A 21,003-nucleotide genomic window follows, 5' to 3' on the forward strand; every position below is an offset into this window, starting at 1 on the left:
TACTATTACTAAAGTAATATACTGCACTACTACTAGTACTCTACTATACTACAACTACTAGAGTAATATACTGCACTACTACTAGTATTCTACTATACTACTAGTAGAGTAATAGACTGCACTATTACTAGTACTCTACTATACTACTACATACAGTATATGTAATACTCCTACAGTAATATACTGGACTACTATTAGTACTCTTAAACCTCTTGAATGTGCTATACTACTACGAGTAACTGTAGTACTAACTAGTATTAAAGTAGTGAAGTAACATTTGAGTATTGTCCACTACGCAGCGGGTCATACAAACATCATGCTGTGGTGGAATAGCGTTTCGTTCTCATTTATTTGCCCCTCTGGGCCTCCGTGTTTAATTTCAATCTTTATTGAAAAAAGCAACATTGAAAGGCAGACGGACGTGCACACCTGCTCAACGTGGCGTCACAGACCCCCACGTGGAGCGGGGGCCGTTCACCTGAGCTCAGCAGGTGCATGACGCGTCCAATTAACACACCGCGACGTCACCCGCCGCCGGTCACGTGGCTCCGCACAGCCACGCCCCCTGCCTATCCGCCCCGCCCCCGCCCCGCCCCCTCCCGTCCACCTTTCGCTGCAGGTGAGACGGAGCGGGAGGAGGATCCGCGGCCCGTCCCGTCGGACCGGTCCGGTGGGTGTGGGTGTGGGTGTATGTGTGGGTGGAGGAGATGGAGGAGGAGGAGGCACCAGAGCGGATCCTAAACAAGCGCTAAAACCCTGCGGAAGCGCCAGGAAGCAGGAGGACGAGCCGCGGACGGAAGGTGAGGAGCGGGGTGTCCCCTCGAGCCGTTACCACCTCTCTTGTATTGGTAGTATTAGTATTAGTATTATTATGATTGTTATTGTGTGAGTGTAAAGTCTCCTTTGTTTGCGAGCACCATCCTTTAAAAACGTAAGAATTGCGGGAGTTCAGAGGCCAAATGTGTGTTTTTATCTTGTTTCATGTTGTTTCATGTGGTGTTGTGTGTTGCTGCACCTTCCGCCATGTTGCAAAAAAAATCACAAGTTAAAAAAAAAAAAATCCACGGAGCAGAAGCCAAACCGAGCTCAGAGGTTTTTTTTTGTTTTACCTATTTTCATTTTAAATATTGAGTGTAAAATATTTTTTAAACCGTGAACCACCCGTCCTATAATAATAATAATAATAATAATCTTTTACCTGCTTGTAGTTTCACCTTCCTCTCATGTTGGATTGAGTTGATGACTTTGTTTGCTTCCCATCTTCTACATTGTTGTTTTATTCTATTTCTTAAGTATTCTTCAAACTGTTCCTGCTCCTTCTGTTTCACTGTGTCTTTGACTTTTCTTTTCTTTCTGTTTTCATACTTTTTTTTTTTTGGGGGGGGGGGGTTAAAACAAACAAACAAACAAAACAGAAAGAAAAAGACTGAAATAAAAACCCAACTGAGGCTCTAAGGAGAAACTCCTTCTCTGGGTCTGGAACAAACACCTGAACAGTCAAACAACCACATGACTCAAAGTACTGGTCCTGTCCAGAGCCCTGATGTCAAAGCATGTAATCTAATGATTTGATATCATTTATGACTTGATATCATTTATGACCTGATATCATTTAAAGAAGCTTTTTATCCTGGTAGCGGTCAAACAGGTGGAATCCTGTTATTTACAAGGGAATGTGAATAGAAATATATAATTAAATGTATAATTTATATAAATGTATAATTTCCTCTTGTTTTGGCTTCTCGTGTTGCATGTATCTAAATGTAATTCTGTGTGTGTCATTAGGGACCGTTTAGTTAATATTTTGTCTCATTTCTTAGTACAATCTTCATGCAAAGTAAAACGCTGTGAGTTAAAAACATTTAAATCTGATCGTCCTCATCCCGGAGTGATTGTGCATGGTTTAAATAAACCCGTCAAGGCTTTCCATTGTTACATTTCTGTGATATCTATTTAGGTTTTTGATATTTTATTTTTAGCTCATTTCTAATATTTATTTATCGACTTCCTGCTTCACTGGCTTCCACTTGTTTTCCACTTGTTTTACATTTATTTAAAAATTATTTTACATTTATTTGTTTATTTTCTGAAAATTTGGCCCCATCATGTCCGTCTTCCCCTTGAACCGTTGGTGTTTTTCTCACGCTCATTCTGCCGTTTCACAACCTTGCGGGTGGCGTCCATCTTCCCGCCCAGGTGTTGGTGAGAATCGGTCCAGGAATGTTGGGGGCGGGGCTTGCAGCGCTGATCATTCCTGATTGGCTGAGCCAACGCCACGCATTCTGTTCTCCTGGCGTATTTGAAAGGCACACTGGTGCCAGCAACAAGTCCATGTACTCCACCATGTCATCATTCACAGTTGCTATGGACTCCATATGTTAATTCTTGCGGAGCTTGATTTGTGAATCCAGAGGTGCTTGAACACAAAGGCGGGGGATGGAGAAAAGTTGAATTAGGAAAATTAATAAATCTACCATTAAAACAACAAACAATGTTAATAGTGGTTCTGTTTGGACGGGGATCACCCCCAGAGCGGAGATTTTATTATTATTATTTTATTTTAAGGACGGTTTTAGATGAGTCTTCTGGGAAATAGTGCCTTGCAAGGCTTTTTCCTACGCCAGGACTGATTTTCTGAATCTGGGCAGGTGCTTGGAAACGCAGGTGTCAAGGTGCTGGAGGAAGCTTTCAGTTCCTGGAGTTTTGTGTGGAAACGTTTCCTGTAGATGAGTTGAACTGAGAGGATACGCACTGTACCGGCTGCAGAGGTTCTAAACATGTTCTATCTTCTTTTGTGGTATACTGGTGCCTTGCTCAAGGGATTAGAACCCCCAGCCTCGGCGGTGTTGGTGCCTTGCTCTCGGGAATAGATCCCCCAGCCCCGGCGGTGTTGGTGCCTTGCTCTCGGGAATAGAACCCCCAGCCCCGGCGGTGTTGGTGCCTTGCTCTCGGGAATAGAGCCCCCAGCTCCGGCGATGTTGGTGCCTTGCTCTATGGAATAGAGCCCCCAGCTCCGGCGGCGTTGGTGCCTTGCTCTCGGGAATAGAACCCCCAGCCTCGGCGGCGTTGGTGCCTTGCTCTCTGGAATAGATCCCCCAGCCCCGGCGGCGTTGGTGCCTTGCTCTCGGGAATAGAACCCCCAGCCTCGGCGGCGTTGGTGCCTTGCTCTCGGGAATAGAACCCCCAGCCTCGGCGGCGTTGGTGCCTTGCTCTCGGGAATAGAACCCCCAGCCTCGGCGGTGTTGGTGCCTTGCTCTCTGGAAAAGAACCCCCAGCCCCGGCGGTGTTGGTGCCTTGCTCTCGGGAATAGAACCCCCAGCCTCGGCGGTGTTGGTGCCTTGCTCTATGGAATAGAGCCCCCAGCCCCGGCGGTGTTGGTGCCTTGCTCTATGGAATAGAGCCCCCAGCCCCGGCGGTGTTGGTGCCTTGCTCTATGGAATAGAGCCCCCAGCCCCGGCGGTGTTGGTGCCTTGCTCTATGGAATAAAACCCCCAGCCCGGGCGGTGTTGGTGCCTTGCTCTATGGAATAGAACCCCCACCCCCGGCGGTGTTGGTGCCTTGCTCTATGGAATAGAACCCCCACCCCCGGCGGTGTTGGTGCCTTGCTCTATGGAATAGAACCCCCACCCCCGGCGGTGTTGGTGCCTTGCTCTATGGAATAGAGCCCCCAGCCCCGGCGGTGTTGGTGCCTTGCTCTATGGAATAGAGCCCCCAGCCCCGGCGGTGTTGGTGCCTTGTTGGTGCCTTGCTCTATGGAATAGAGCCCCCAGCCCCGGCGGTGTTGGTGCCTTGCTCTATGGAATAGAGCCCCCAGCCCCGGCGGTGTTGGTGCCTTGCTCTATGGAATAGAGCCCCCAGCCCCGGCGGTGTTGGTGCCTTGCTCTATGGAATAGAGCCCCCAGCCCCGGCGGTGTTGGTGCCTTGCTCTATGGAATAAAACCCCCAGCCCGGGCGGTGTTGGTGCCTTGCTCTATGGAATAGAACCCCCAGCCCGGGCGGTGTTGGTGCCTTCAGGAAGTAGGGGCCGAGTCAAACCAGAACAGGGAACTGAAGCCACCGCATGGAAGTGGTTAAATCCGGGGATCCCAACTCCAACCTGCAGAACTCAACCGGAGGCGGAGAGGGCGGCTCCACCCGGCTCCACCCAACCTCGGTCTGTGCCGCCAAGGAGGTTGTCATGGTAACAGCCGGTGCATTGCCGCGTGGGGCCATGAGGGTGGGCGTCGGGTTGAAAGGATTTTTACGCGTCAGTTTCCGAAGCGCTGCCACGTGTCCCGGAAGATTCTGCTGTTGTAGAGCGTGACGTCATCAAGACGTGTCCATGTCTAACATCTAACATGAAATAAGTCCCGTCAGTCAACGTCGTCTTAAAGTTAAATCGGTAAAAGTCACGACTTGAAAGGGAATCGTCTGCGTTGGTGAACAACAAGTCACAAGCTTCACCTTCTTTCATGAACATTTCACCAAAACAACATTTTGAGCAAAACCCAAATAAATACCAAGTAGGTTTAAGTAAATGACACCGTCCGTGCTGCTGACGTCCCCTCCTCATATTTTACACACTGAGTATTTACCGTCTTGGGCCGCTTTACCGCTTCTCCTCAGAGCTCCGGAGGCGGCCGCTCCGCCCGCTTGTGCATGGGGGAGGGGGCGGGGCTTGGTTCTACGTCCGCAAACGCCGTCGGTCGGAGGCGTGGGGTCGGCTCCGCATCGTCCCGACCGCTCGGCTTCCCGTCGCGACTCGACCGACGCCGAGTGTTTGACGTGAAGGACGCGAGCAGCAGGGATGCGCGGCGTGATGGAGGCCAGTACAGCTTTCTAGCAAAGATGATGACGGACATTTAAAGATGTCCACTCTGACTGATTTTACAGGTACAGGAAACAAACTGCTGTGTACAGTGTGTACAGTATGGATGTACTGGACAGTGTGTACAGTGTGTACTGGACAGTGTGTATAGTATGTGTACAGGAAAGTATGTATAGTATGTGTATACATTGTATGTACATTGTGTACTGGACAGTTATGTACAGTATGTATGTAGTGTGTGTACTGTATGTACTGGACAGTGTGCACAGTATGCATGCACAGTATGTGTGTACAGGATGCATGTACTCTGTGAGACGATGTGACGACGATGAGGTCGTTGTGTGATTCATGTGTTTTTTATTTTTATTTTCTACCCGGTAACGTTCTCACTCTGAGATGTGATTTGTTTTCATCGTCTTCGTGAAGCTGTTTCCTGTTTGACTGGAAACAGACTTTAGCGCCTGGCCACGCCCACTCATCCACCCCTCCACCCCTGTGCCGGTGGCGTCCGTCTCCCCTTCCACTCTGCTGTGCCCGTGAGCCAGCCACCTGGTGTTGGTGAGAATCGGGTTCACTATTCCCCAGTTGCCATGGCGATCTGAAGGCCTGTTCCATTAGCGACCACGCCCGTGTTTTCTGTTGAGGGCCAAACACGGTGGTTGGATCTTTTAACCGCGCGGCCTTCTCAAGCCTCCCTTTACTGACAGGAGTAGAACACTTGAGCCTTGCTCCAGGGAATAGAACCCCCAACCCTGGCAGTGTTGGTGCCTTGCTCTAGGGAATAGAACCCAATGTTTTTAGGGGGATTAGAACCCCCAAACGTGTTGTATTCTTGCTGAAAACCATATTAAGTTATTTTATTTTAATGTTGATGTTCTGTCTTTAAACTCCTTCACGCTGGTAAGTAATATTATGTGGTAACTGCTATTGTACAGTAGTCGCCAGAGTTGTTATTATTGATGTTAATAATACATTGTTATTGATATTATTGTTATCATCATTATGAATTATAATGAATTAAAACTGTTATTAATTCTTTGGAGATTGGTGAAGGGGCGTGGCCGTATGAAATATTGAGGACGGGGACGATGGAGTCGCCTTACAGAAACCATGGCAACAGCAGGGAGCACCATCCATTCTGGAAATGCAGCTCTACATGAGGGGTCAACATAATGTTCAGACGTCAAATTAGTTATAGTTATATAAGTTATATATGGTTATATTATAGTTATATAATAGTTATATATGTTATATTATAGTTAGATAATAGTTGTTATAGTTAGATAATAGTTGTTATAGTTATATATGGTTATATAGTAGTTATGAATGGTTATATTATAGTTATGGTTATATAGGGTTATATTATACTTATATAGGGTTATGTATTATTATATGATGGTTATATTTAAGTTATATATAGTTATATATGGTTATATTATTATGTATTATATGGTGGTTATATTATGGTTATATTATAGTTGTATGATGGTTATGTTATAGTTATGTTATTATAGTTCTAGTTATCTATGGTTATATTATACTTATATATGGTTATGGTTGTATTATGGTTATGTATTGTTATATGATGGTTATATTATAGTTACCTATGGTTATATTATACTTATATATGGTTATGATTGTATAATGGTTATATTATAGTTATCTATGGTTATATTATACTTATATATGGTTATATTATAGATATGTTATAGTGTTAAAAACCTTTATTCATCCCAGGAGGGAAATGACTATTTTACAACAGCTCACATCAAAACAACAACAACAGACAATAACACAAGAAGTAATGAGAATAATACAGAAAATGCAACTTCCAATAGAGCTGCAACTGACCATTATTTTCATTTTACATTAATCTGTCGATTATTTTCCAGATTAATCGATCGGTTGTTTTGTCCATAAAATTCTGAAAATGTGGATCAATGTTTCCCCAAAAGCCCGAGGCCACGCCCTCAAACGCCGTGTTTCGTCCACAGCCCAAAGATACTGATTTTACTGTCGTACAGGGTCAAAGAAACCAGAACATATTCACATCCAAGAAGCTGGGATCAGAGAATTTAGGAATCTTCGTCTTCAGGAATGATTCAACATGAGGACTCCATGATCAAAATAGTTGGTAGTTCATTTATTAGCTGGCAACTAATCGATTAATCGACTAATTGTTGCTGCTGTGGTGTATAATAAGCTTAGAAACTCACAATAAACTAGAAAGATAAACCTCAAAAGAAAACCACAAAGTCACTGTCCTGGTGGCAAACACCGCAGGGTTGGGGGTTCTCTTCCCTCGAGCAAGGCGCTAACACCGCAGGGTTGGGGGTTCTCTTCCCTCGAGCAAGGCGCTAACACCGCAGGGTTGGGGGTTCTCTTCCCTAGAAGCAGGAATGCCATGTGTTAGTAAAGTGTCAAAGTAGAACACCCAGTTAGTTTCTTTGTGCAGGTTGAACCTACTCTGTTTAAAAGTCACTGCACTGTGTAGTACACGCAGTCAGGCCAGGACATGGGTGTGACACACACACACACACACACACACCGTGCGGCCACACCCTCCTTAACAAAAGTTACAGACAAACAAACGCACACGTGGTCTGATCGTTCGCTTCCCTAAGGCAGTGAAACTTCCTCACACCCAAAACCACCACCATGTACTGCATCGGTGGTGCTCACCCCCTCACGTCGTCCAGTTCTGAAGGTGCAGCCTGGGTGTCGTCGTCAGGATGGAGGTCGACTACAACCAAACAAATGCAACGTCGACGCTCTCACCCTCCATGACGGGAGCCGTGTTTTTTCACCTCCAGTTCTGTTCTGGTCCAGTTGTTCTACCTTGGCTTAAAACTTGAGTTTAGTTCTGCATTGGATCCGTTTGAGTCGTGTTCGTCTTCGTCTTCTTGGGACCTGGTTCGCTCCTGTGTGGTATCTTTTTATTTTATTTATTTATTTATTTATTTGAGGTGTGTTGAGCCGCTCTTGGCCCTGGTTGTTCAGTAGGAACTAGGCTAATGAACCTCATCAACCCTGCTAGTGGCCTCCCGCAGCTCATTCAACATGGAGGGCCAGCACAGCACAGCCGGTACCAACCTTGTGCCAAAATTATGCCTCGAACCTGTCGGCAACATGCCTCCTTGTCTGCTTCCCCAAGAGGCCGTGACCGGTAGGTTGATGACCTCCCGCTCACGGTCTATGGACCAGTTAGGACTGTGTGGACAGTAGGCGACTATATCGGCAATGGGCGACTTGTTTTTGCACCATCTTTGTCCTTTTTTATGACTGAATGATCTGTCTCCTCGAGAATTCAACTTGGCAAATAATGAACCTGTCTTTAAAGCCCGTTGAGCCGACGGTGACGTGTGTCACGTCTCTGTGATTTACTTCCTGGTGAAATCACCTGCACTGTGGGTTTTATTGGGTAGTCCTCGCGAACCGCGTGGCTTTGACGTGACGATGAGTCATGTGACATCAGCCAAGCTCGATCCGAAGTAACGCCGGATGTGCCAGTTTGGTTCTGCATGATTGCTTGCAAAGAATTGTCTGCGGCCGAGTGGAGATGGAGATCGGAGACTCCCTGCACCAGCGTCGGGAATTATCTTTGCAGACAGGGGCGGCGACGAGGAGCAGGAGATTGATTCGAGCCAGATGGGTGAGACTGGTTCGCAAAACACGCCAATATATCGGCGATCGCCGGTTGTTGGGCTGACGGCGGCCGCAAGGACGAGTTTGACAAAGTACTGACTGCAGACAAGTCGCTCCTTCTCGGCCAGGTCGAGGAATTCTGTGCAAGTTGGAATGAATGAGCTGAAACCAGCAGCCCAAGTCCACTGCTGATCAAGGTGTTTTCTTGCGTAACCTCCGGTTCTTTGTAGAGGAGGGGGGGGGCGCAGGTAATGAACAGTCATTCTGGCTAACCCATGCCAGGCGGGTTACCCAGAATGCAACAGTATTAATACGACCTCCATTCACTACCCTGTTTCCAGAAACCAGGTGAGGTGCCAGGATGAGCCGGCAGCGAGCCGACTCCCAGGGTTCCCTGGGGCCCGACGATGAGGTCATGCCCTACAGCGACGACGAGACGGACGAGGAGCTGGGCGGCAGCTCGGAAGAGGAAGGGGATGGACCCCCCGCGCCCCACCCGCCGCTGGAGGCCAGGACCACTGGTGAGTCGCGCGGCACGCCACCCCACTTGATATTCCCAAGTCTCCCATTGTCTTTTCTATGTAGCGCCACTAGCTAGCATTAGCATGTAGGCTGCATGAAACGAGGGACGTGACACCCAGCGGAGAAGTGGTTGCCATTATTCGTTATTCAGAAATGTGTGTACTCATGCATGAAATGAGTATTCCACAGAGCTACAATACGTGAATATTAAATACAGTCAAATATGCCGCAGTTAATATTTATTTATGTCGCCGGGGCCATGTGCTCGTTCTTCTTAGATGAGGGTTCTGCTCCGAAACGCTCTGCAGGAAGTGAAAACGATGTGATGTTTGACAACGAAGAATCCGTGTTTTTCTGCACTAACAGAAGAAAAGCTCAGTCTTGGACCAGCATATGACGAGCTTTAACAGGGTGGAGCCTTCTCAGGGACGCTTGAGTTTGGGATTGCCTCTCTTTTTTGTTTTGTTTGGGTTATGATAGACTAGTGCTCCACCTAGTGGTCGCTAGGTTTTGATAGTAAAGCGTTCATCCAGGTTGTGCCGTGACTAGTAACGTCACTGATCTCGCGTCTGAATACGTCGATACAATTTAGGAATCCCGCCTTGGGTTTTGTCATGGTTGGGTTATAATAGACTCGTGCTCCACCTTCGGGGTCGATATCCGAAATTGTGACTTTAGAGCCAGCCGAGCTACTTTAGCCGAAGGCGTACCCGACCTTCCCAAGGAGAGATATCTTGTCGTGCCACGCCTTCATCCGGTGTGAGCCAGGTAAATGTCATCCCTCATTTGTGACCTCCTCCTATCGGCATCTTCCGTCCTTTCTGCCTGTGAAGTGGTTTTTCATAATAGTCTTCCTTGTGGTGAGAGGAGGCAACGGGCGGATTCAAACTGTTGTTCCCTCTTTCAGATGTGAGCTGGAAGGTGAAGGCCAACGACCGTGCGTACCACCAGCTCCCGGAGTTTCAGAGGAAGGTTTTCCTGTGCATCAAGAAGAGCAAGTACTCTGTAAGTTGGTTACTTGAACAGACCTTGTGGAGGTTGTCGTGTAGTCGTTCACAGCCACTTCCTGCGGCCGTGTCTGGACCCCACAGCCGCTCACGCACAACCACACAAACCCAAAATGCATTTCCCTCACACGAGGGTCTAGGTTTTGGGTATATTTATTTTTTTGCCTTGGCTCGCTGCGTGGGCGGCGCTCGCCTGCATTGTCATCATCTGTGGTCGAACCGGTTTCTGATGGAACAAGAAACAAATATTTACTGATGACAGGAGAGGGGGAGGGCTTTCCCTTTTCAAATGTCAGACGGTGCCGTGTTTCATTGTCACGATTTTGGCTGAACAAAGCGACCAAGGTCAAATGATGACGATAATAAATACAGTGACATACCACGACGACGGGGCCAAGGGCCACTGCCCCACCCGCTTGATCCAGGACCGTGACCTTTGTCTTTGAAAATAAAGATGAATGCAAATATTTAAAGTATGTCAATAACAAATGAGTCAGAGTTCCTCTTTCCACAAGGTGGCCCTATGAATCACATTCATTCAAGTATGACCCGAGTGGATCCCGGTACTTTGTCGATCAGTAAGGATACATGATTTAAACCAAACTTGCAATTTTATTTGTCACCGAATGATTCTCTACGCTTCACGACCACTGTTTGGATGACTTTGAATTATAGTGCCCCCCAGCAGTAAAACCTGAGTCCATGTCCTTTCTACCCCCTGCTGAGGCACCAGGAGGCGAATTTGAGGGTAAAAGACATTTCTGACACGGATTCATGGACGTGCTCGAACATTTTAAGAGCGATTTCTCCAGAAGTACCAGGATGTAAGGAATATCCAAGGAATTACCCCTTGAGGGCTGGCTTTCGGTTGCAAGTGTTACCATACCCTGCATAACCCTACTCCTACTATACTCTCTTACCATACCCTCTTCCAACCATACCCTCCTGGACTACCCCTACCATACCCTACACCTACTGTACCCCCTCCTACCATACCCTACTCCTACCATACCCTACTCCTAATGTACGCCCTCCTACCATACCCTACTCCTACTGTACCCCCTCCTACCATACCCTACTACTACCGTACCCTGCTCCGACTGTACCCCCTCCTACCATACCCTTCTACTACCATTCCCTACTCCTACCATACCCTACTCCTACCATACCGCCCTCCTACCGTACCCTGCTCATACCGTACCCTGCTCCTACCATACCCATTCCCTACTCCTACCATACCGCCCTCCTACCGTACCCTGCTCCTACCGTACCCTGCTCCTACCGTACCCTGCTCCTACCATATCCTCCTCCTACCGTACCCTACTCTTACCATACCCTACTCCTACTGTACCATACCCTGCTCCTACCATTCCCTAGCGTGGAGATGTCAGTCCCTGGAACCCTCCCGGAAGAAGCAAGCCTATAAAAGCCACGTCTGTGTGCAATGTTCTGGGAAGCCCCTCCCCCGCTGCCTGTGGTGACTTTGCACGACTAGAAACACTTCCTCCTCTGCTGGTTTTCCCTTTCCAAAGTCAAAAAGCAATAAACCAGCGGAGTCTGAAGACAAAGAGTTGATCATTTGCAGACAAGAGTTGATTTTATTTATTCAGCCTTTATGTCACTGGGTTAGTCTTTATTGAAATTCAGACTCTGGAACCGGCCAAGAGAAGCAGCTGATAATGTTCCAGAACACACAACATTGAACCCATAAAAAGCAGAGAAGGTCCATGTAGAAGAACCACATGGACCTCTCCAGAGAACTGGAAATCCAGGAGGTGAAACGATTACAATCACCGGCTCCATTAGTTTGAACCACCGCTTTGAGACAGGATCCGACAGTGTGGGGTTGTTCCGGAGCTACACGACACCCTCAAACTACAGCTGAGAACTTTCACTTTGCCTCCCACCAAAACCCAGCCCCCGACCCCCGTAGAAAAACCATGAAGGAAACCTTGAAGGCGTGGCACAGGGGGAATCTCCCTTCCAGGACGGGAGTGTAGGGAACGCCCAGGAATTACAAATTAAAAGCGCCATTTCCCAGTTTGAAGTCCAGGGCCATTTTCTTTTTTTAGTTCCAGTCCGTCTTTGACCCTGCACCCACCGTTAATGAGCTGATGGTGAAACCTCACTTTCTATTTTGTAAGTACATGAGTTATTTATTATGGATACATTTTGGTTAAACGTCAGTCCTTCCATCGCCTCCCTGCTTCATGATATGTACCTTTTGGTTTTATTTGAGGTTCATAACAGTACGTTGTACTCAGCAGCTGTTGGCGCATTAGTTGTTTTGTCTTTGTCAAGAACATTTTGGGGAAACTGTAATATGTACCAAACACGACTAAATGGACCCCATGTATTGCTGCCTGGAGCTTTATTTTTGACGGTCCGACCTGCAGAACTGGACCCTTCATTTTTTCGGGCTCAAACCATCTGGAACAGAATAACCGCAGAAGCTACGAACACGGTTGAGGTGTCGTTAGAACCGGGACGTTGCAAACATGTCGTGGTTCAAGTGTCATCCAAATAGATGCACATAGGAAGCAGAAATTACTGAAAAACCAACTTAATCTGACCCAAAGTAGCCAGACGGTCGTGCGTCACCGACACGACAACATTCCAAAACAAAATGAAACAAAATATTTACAGTAAGATGCTTTATGACATCATATTATTTACTTTAAATTATATTTGCATTCAGATGCTTTATGACATATGTACTATAAATGATATTAACAGGAAGACACTTTATGATGTCATCATATTTACTATAAATTATATTTACAGTAAGATGCTTTATGACGTCATATTATTTACTATACATTTACTCAACAGTGCGAGTGATGCATTCATGTACCAGGAACGCGTCGGAAAAATAGAACCTGTGAAACTGGAATTATTTACAGGAATGCCGCAACGTTTTTCTTATTTCATGGAAACGGAACATAAGTAGTCGCCACTAAAAGGACGTAAACCTCTGTTTATAGGCCATGTCAAACATGTGACTCAAACAGCCAATCGTAAAGCGGCGAAACCACCATGTGACTCAAACAGCCAATCGTAAAGCGGGAGCTTTGGCGCTTCCTCCGCTCTCTCCCCGGTCTGGCAGCTCGCAGCAGGGACGAGGCCCCCCGGAGCCGACACGGAGTGTCTTCCTCAAAGCCATTTTGAACTGGAAGACGGACGGGCGTGGCCCCCGTCCCCTATTTATTATTGTTTATTATATCTATTGTTATTATTTTAGATTGCTTTTCCAAGGGCGTGTCAAGCCTTGTGTGTTTGGAAGAGCAGATACCCTGAGGCCTCCACTGAAGACTCCTTTGGAGGAGGGTGGAGGAGGGTGGAGGAGGGAGACAGTGTGTGTGGTCCCTCCCCTTTTAGGGCGACGTGTCTGAGCTCGTCTCTCCCTGAGGTGTCTACCCAGAGATACTAGATGGATGGATGGATGGGTGCTGGATGGGTGGGTGCTAGATGGATGGATGGGTGGGTGCTAGATGGATGGATGGGTGGGTGCTAGATGGGTGGATGGGTGCTGGATGGATGGATGCTGGATGGGTGGATGGATTGATGCTGGATGGGTGGATGCTGGATGGATAACAAATAAGAGTAATAATAATGGGCCTGTCATTCCCGTCTTACATTAAAGCCTTTGAAAATAATGACGTCGTTGATCAAACCACGAGTACGTTTTGGGTCCTTGAGCATCAGAACGTTTTGTTTTATTTTAAATGTACTGTATTTTATTTGACTCAATGTGCTTATTGCACGAAATGAAAAAGCACCGCACGTAACACCCCCAACCTCCATAGAATTTAGACTTATGACATTATCAGTTGAGTTATTACATTATCAGTTGAGTTATTACATTACATTATCAGTTGAGTTATTACATTACATTATCAGTTGACTTATTACATTATCAGTTGAGTTATTACATTATTGGTTGAGTTATTACATTACCAGGCCATTTATTACATTGTCAGGCCATTTATTGAATTATCAGTCCATGTATTACATTATCAATTCATTTATTACATTATCAGTTCGGTTCTTTTATTATCAGTTCAGTTATTGAATTATCAGTCCATTTATTACATTATCAGTCCATTTCTTGAGTCAGTCTATTTATTACATTATCCGTTTGTTTATTACATTATCAATCCAATAATTATATTACCATTCAATGATTATTCCTGGCTTTCTTAGTTACTTTAATTTGGCTTTACTTTAATAATTGTTACATTGTCATTTTACAATACTGTAGTGTAAAAACTTTTGCAAGAAAAAGGTTATGTTGTTATTGCCACTTTATGCGACTTCCATTACATTACTGAGAAATGTATGACATCGACATTGAAGGTTATTAGATTTTCAACTTTAAATTGTTTTATTCCACAGGAAGTGGCTTGTCTTTCACTGTTATTACATTATCTTTGTTGAATGAAGGTTTCAAACTTCCTGTTAGTGTCGCCGTCCCAAAGTAACGTGGTAAGCAAGGCATCACGGTAACGTGGTAAGCAAGGCATCACGGCAACGTGATAAGCAAGGCATCACGGCAACGTGATAAGCAAGGCATCACGGCAACGTGATAAGCAAGGCATCACGGCAACGTGGTAAGCAAGGCATCACGGTAACGTGGTAAGCAAGGCATCACGGCAACGTGGTAAGCAAGGCATCACGGCAACGTGGTAAGCAAGGCATCACGGCAACGTGATAAGCAAGGCATCACGGCAACGTGATAAGCAAGGCATCACGGCAACGTGGTAAGCAAGGCATCACGGTAACGTGGTAAGCAAGGCATCACGGTAACGTGGTAAGCAAGGCATCACGATAACGTGGTAAGCAAGGCATCACGGTAACGTGGTAAGCAAGGCATCACGGTAACGTGGTAAGCAAGGCATCACGGTAACGTGGTAAGCAAGGCATCACGGTAACGTGGTAAGCAAGGCATCACGGTAACTGGGTAAGCAAGGCATCACGGTAACTGGGTAAGCAAGGCATCACGGTAACTGGGTAAGCAAGGCATCACGGTAACGGGGTAAGCAAGGCATCACGGTAACGGGGTAAGCAAGGCATCACGGTAACCGTAGGAAACGCTGTGTCTCAGTTGAATGTTGTTGATGTTTTTCTGCTCTTTCCTGGGCAGGAAAACGGCATCAAGACGCATAAATACAACGCCCTGACCTTCCTGCCCCTCAACCTGCTGGAGCAGTTCAAGCGGGTGGCCAACCTCTACTTCCTGGTTCTGCTCATCCTGCAGGTGTGTGTGTGTGTGTGTGTGTGTGTGTGTGTGTGTGTGTGTGTGTGTGTGTGTGTGTGTGTGTGTGTGTGTGTGTGTGTGTGTGTGTGTGTGTGTGTGTGTGTTCCAAATACATTATTGCATGTAATGGATTTGCGTTGAGCTCCTGATTTGACTGTTGTCCTGCAGCCTCAGCGGGCGTGGGGGTTCGGGAGGATTTCTCTTTGTATTTTCCTGTTCTCACCATCAGAGCGTTAAGCATCATACAAAGAATTGCGATTAAGGGTATAATTGATTTTATTTGGGGGGCGGGGTTAATTTCATGCCATTCAAGTTATTCATAGAGCACTTTTTGAAACATTAGTTTGGACAAAGTTCTTCACAAAAAGGAGAAAACAATTTAAAAGGTTTAAAAGCTAAATCAGCTAATTAACAAAGCACATCTTAAAAATGACACAAAATGAAATGGTTCTCTTATCAAACTTAAAACAAAACACGAGGAGAGATTGTAAAAATATATAATTTTTTTTTTTACCTTTGTTGTCAGCATGCTGAACATACAACACAGTATTTGTTCCATTGCATCCAGGACAGAGTTAGTTGCGGAGTTAAGTGGAGTTGAACTTGTCAACCTGCAATGACTCTCTTTATTCATTCTTTAATCATCAACAACTGCTGCAACAACTCTGTCCTGTGACGAGCAGAGCACACAACCACCAGCAACCCCCCTCTTTGGAGAACCATCTCACCATGTTTTGGTCTTTAAGCAACTAATCATCACTACTCCAAGAGGGAGAATCACCACAGTGAGACAATTAAACATAGAAACAAACAACATGTACATGGAAAAACATAAACATAGAACCAAACAACTACATGTACATGGAAAAACAAACATAGAAACAAACATGTACACGGAAAACCATAAACATAGAAACAAACATGTACATGGAAAACCATAAACATAGAAACAAACATGTACATGGAAAACCATAAACATAGAAACAAACATGTACATGGAAAAACAAACATAGAAACAAACATGTACATGGAAAAACAAACATAGAAACAAACAACAACATGTACATGGAAGAACAAACAGAAACAAACAACAACATGTACATGGAAAAACAAAAAGAAACATCAGATGACATGTATCTACAAAAACAGTTGATTAAGTCCAGGAAAACTGGAACAGCAATTGGTCAGGTGGCCCCTTCCTGTCATAGTTATGGCAGTAAATGAGGGAGAAAAGGAGAGGGTTGCAACCAGGAGGGAGGGAGGGAGTTGTCCCAATCAGTTCTGGTGTCTGATGTCAGTATAATATTGTAGCAGCAGAAAAGTAAAAATGAAAATTTAAACCAATGAGGACAAAATCTGGGTTTATTTTCTTCCACCCTACTTACATTTAGTCATTGATCAGACGCTTTTATCCAAAGCGACTTACAATTGTTCAAACACCGACGGACGCAGCCATCAGGAGCAATGAGGGGTTAAGTGTCTTGCTCAAGGACACTACAGCATGCTAGCAGGAGGAGCCTGGGATCGAACCAGCAACCTTTAGATCACTAGACCACCAGCTCTACCTCCTGAGCTACCATATTTATATTTGTTGCAACATTTCTCCCATAAAATACCATGATATTTACATGCAAACATAATAATAATAGTAATAATAATATTGAGCTGTACTTCAAAACTATTAATAACATATATGAATCTTTAGTTGTTTTTTTTTATGGTGACGTTGTGTCAAAGTTAAGCTTTTAAAGACTTATTGTCTGTAATTCTCTATTCCCGACCGAGACAAACTCCCCGTGCAAGGAAATGTTCAAATGAGTCAGATTCTGACTCTTTAAGACGATGACCTCGAATGTTATTGTTCTTTGTGCCGCTTGCACCACCTTTTCCTGCGGTTTCCAGATCATCCCGCAGATCACCACGCTGCCCTGGTACACCACCCTGATCCCCCTGGTGCTGGTGCTGGGCATCACCGCCATCAAGGACCTGGCGGACGACCTGGTGAGATGGGACCACATAACTCTTGGTTATTATTTGTGAATCCCTTTAATTCATTCACCGTATTGATTGACGTTGAGTTCTGTGGTTTGGTCCTTGCCCCCAGGCTCGTCACAGGATGGACAAGGAGATCAACAACAGGAAGTGTGAAGTCCTCTTGGACGGCAGGTACAAAATAACTAACTTCAAACTGATTAAAATGACATACCCGGAACTTGGTGTTTTTCCAGGTTCCGTTTCAGAACGCAGCCACGCCTGAAAGCAGCTTGAAGATCCGGGCGCCTGCGTCCATCTGCTTCGAACGTTGGCACGCCACATCCGCTGTTCGAGTCCAGATTTCGAATGACTGGGTTTTTGTTTTGCTGCTCAGCTTCCAGGAGTCCAAGTGGATGCACATGCAGGTCGGGGACGTGGTTCGTCTGAAGAAAAACGACTTTGTGCCGGTAAGGGCTTTTAAGTCATTGTACTGATTTTACACAACGTTTCTTCAATCCAAGGAAGTAAAGTTCAACCATTAAAGCTGTTTTCTGTCACGGTGTTTCAGGCCGACATCCTGCTGCTGTCCAGCTCCAACCCAAACAGCTTGTGCTACGTTGAGACTGCCGAGCTGGACGGGTAAGAGGCCCCCACTCCAAGATGCTGTGACCTTTACCTTTCTGTTCTGTTTTATTTGTCACATGCTCATAGTGTTGTCCCCCTGAAAGCGAGAGAAATACAATATGAGAACTTGTAGAGTAGGGTGTTGGGACTTGTAGAGTAGGGTGTTGGGACTTGTAGAGTAGGGTGTTGGGAATTGTAGAGTAGGGTGTTGCGACTTGTAAGGTGTGAGAACTGGTGATGAAACCCTGGGATTTGGGGTGAAACAAGTCCCAGCCTCCAGCTCTGCCCCGCAGCCTCTAGCCTGGAGGCCATAGCGTCTTGTTTGATTTAGATTTTTCTGGAGCGCTCGGTCAACAGCCGCTCCCTGATAAGAGCTGAGTGGGAAAGTGCTTCCACGTCCACTGGACCTGAGTGCTTCTCACGCAGGAAGAACTCTGAGAAAACCACAGTGGCTCCAAAGTCGGCCATTTTGAACGAGATGCACTGATATGGATAATGATAACAGGATGAAACGCAGTTTATGCACAATTAAACGTTTTTAACACCAAGAGCTGTATCAAACACAACCTTGTTTAAAAGATTTAAAGCTTTGCTTGTTTCAACTAGGTCCTTAATAACCTGGTTCCTGTCACTTAGAACATTTTATTATTATCATAATAATATTAATAATAATAATAATAATATTAATAATAAATATAGCTGCTGGCAGCAATACATGGGTTCCGGTTTATTAGTTTTAGGTATGTGTTACAATTTCTTGGAAATTTTCTGTGAAATGCATCACAATTTACTTAATGTACAAATATCGTGGTGTTACGTCCGTAGTACTTTTTTTTTTTTTTAATCTATTGTGACTGACCTTGACGACCGGATTTTTCGGCAATGGCTTCTTTACTGTCTTAGATTTTCAACAATTTTGTGGCATCTGGAACAATAACAAAAACAAAATTTGTAATTACTTTGCTTAACAATAAACACATTTTATTCTAGAAATATTATAAATGCACGTTACTTGTAATTACTACTTTACTACTATTGTATTTTTTTCTGTCAATGTACAATTGTAAAATTCAGTTTATTAGTTGTCTATATGATAATGCAGACAACAATTTATGGAAGTTTAACATGAATTTGTTTTTAGAATTATTGTGGAAGAACTTGTCAACACTTAACACTTTGTCTTTTTATTAAATCTGCTACGTTTAGCTGTAGGAAACTGGTTGTACATGAAGTTTCTTTAAAACAACTGTTTATTTTTTACGTGAAACCAAACCTTTTCATTGTTGTAACTTACCTTGTGTGTAAGTACATGTGCATTCTCAGTGACGGCAGGTGACGTGTCTCACTTATTTACGCAGGTTTATGTATTTAGAGATTTATGATAGTAGTCAAACTTACGTAATTTTAGTTGTGACTTCTCTCCTTGAATTATATTTCCAAAAAGTTATGTGTCCATGAAATACCAAAAACGTTGTGGTATTTCTGTGAGTAATTACTATTGCACGGCTTCTGTTTTCCCGACGCCTCGCTGGATGTTGAACACATCACTCAGTCTTACATTCGAGTGGATTCATTCTGAGCCAGAACCTGTACATTTATAGTAAATAATATAATGTCATAAAGTGTCTTACTGTAAATATCATTTATAGTAAATAATATGATGAGGTTATAAAGCGTCTTCATGTAAATCTCATTTTGTTCACTTTGTTTACGAATAATTTAAGTTAAATGTCATGGAAGTCAAGCCAGACCAGGTGAATATTTTTGATCAAAGTTGTTCGGTTTTGCACAAATCCTTGTTCCGTATGTTGATCCATTCGGATGAAACTTAAACCTTGAGATCCTTGTGACATAGCGGTTTAAACGACACCTCAACCGCTTTCGTCGCTCATGTCATTGTTGTGTTTTCCGGGTTGGACATATTTTGATGTGAAATGCATTGGACCACGTCTGTGATATAGATCAAAGTTCTCCTGTTTTTCACTCATTTCTGCTCCATATGTGGATGGATTTGAATGAAACGTCAACCACCAGATGTTTGTGACGTACCAGTTCAAACAAGATGTAAACAGTGTGTTCATAGCTTCTCTTGTTTTAGATTTTAAAATTCAGAGGATTTTCCCAGAACAATATAATTTATCCAGAACAATATCAATAACCTACGGGCTGGCCCCCTAATAATAATAATAATATTAATAATAAGAGCCTGACCAATGTATCGGTGTATTGATTATATCTGTCATTATTGGACTTTTTTGACCACCTTGGGATTGGCAGTTATGCAGCCGACAGTCCTGATTTTCAAATGAGTATAATAAACAAAAAAACATTGATTATTTTATTTATTATTACACTTTTAGGTTACTCAGCAAAATAAGCGCAGAAGTCAGACTAGGCATTATCAATCCATCCACTGTCCATCCACACATCTCTCCAAGCAGGAAGCGATGCTGCCTTCATGGGAAACCCCGAAAACATTTTCAGAAGTGATGATTCGTTCACTGGCACTCGGGGAAAAACAATACATTTTTTCGTGTTTGCTTGTTTTTGTTTTTAGTTGTATTTATTGGTTTGCCTACACTTTAAATGTTCTCCAATATAGAAACTTTAATAAAATACGTTTTCTATCTCTCTGATGGAGGTTATTTAGTGGCAATGACCGTCCGGCTGCAACATTATCCTGCTTATTGCACACCAACCGACTAGAATCCTCATCCTTCAGCAGAAGTGAACAGAACAGAACAGATTATTACATTTCACTGCATATATGTATGAAAGTATGTATATGTATGTGACAAATAAAAAATCTTGAATTGAGAAAGAAGGAACTTGAAGTATTTGATCACGGTTTGTTTATTCTCCAGAGAGACGAACCTGAAGTTCAAGATGGGGCTGAGGGTGACGGATGAGAAGCTCCAGGGAGAGAGACAGCTGGCTCAGTTCGACGGTAAACACAACACTGTCAATTTTATACTGTCCCAGTGCAAAAAATACTTAATTTAATGAAAATGATAATACTGTACACTTTTTATAATACTATATTTCCTCAAATATAAACCGGTAGTCAAATGACAGCCTCTTATAAAGGCCGGGGGTGTGGTCCACATCAACAAATAAGTCCTGCCTCAAATACAAAAACTGATCGGAGCTGTGGCGTGTAGAGCTCC

The 21,003-nt window shown here is 44.4% G+C and overlaps 1 protein-coding gene across 2 annotated transcripts in view; it reads left to right on the forward strand.

Moving 5' to 3' along the window:
• The first annotated feature begins 761 nt into the window (after positions 1-761).
• Positions 762-21,003, forward strand: part of atp8b1 (ATPase phospholipid transporting 8B1) — a 38,583-nt gene continuing 18,341 nt past the window's right edge. For both annotated transcript variants that reach the window (XM_080017921.1, XM_080017922.1), the window contains exons 1-9: positions 762-800; positions 8,794-8,973; positions 9,882-9,979; positions 15,125-15,238; positions 17,141-17,239; positions 17,343-17,404; positions 17,607-17,679; positions 17,781-17,851; positions 20,701-20,783. In XM_080017921.1, the coding sequence (XP_079874047.1) occupies positions 8,814-8,973; positions 9,882-9,979; positions 15,125-15,238; positions 17,141-17,239; positions 17,343-17,404; positions 17,607-17,679; positions 17,781-17,851; positions 20,701-20,783 (760 nt within the window). In that variant the 5' untranslated portion in view covers positions 762-800; positions 8,794-8,813. The remainder of the gene's footprint in view (positions 801-8,793; positions 8,974-9,881; positions 9,980-15,124; positions 15,239-17,140; positions 17,240-17,342; positions 17,405-17,606; positions 17,680-17,780; positions 17,852-20,700; positions 20,784-21,003) is intronic.

Source organism: Zeus faber (assembly GCF_960531495.2).
Source record: "Zeus faber genome assembly, chromosome: 17".
In the NCBI taxonomy this organism is placed as follows: domain Eukaryota; kingdom Metazoa; phylum Chordata; class Actinopteri; order Zeiformes; family Zeidae; genus Zeus; species Zeus faber.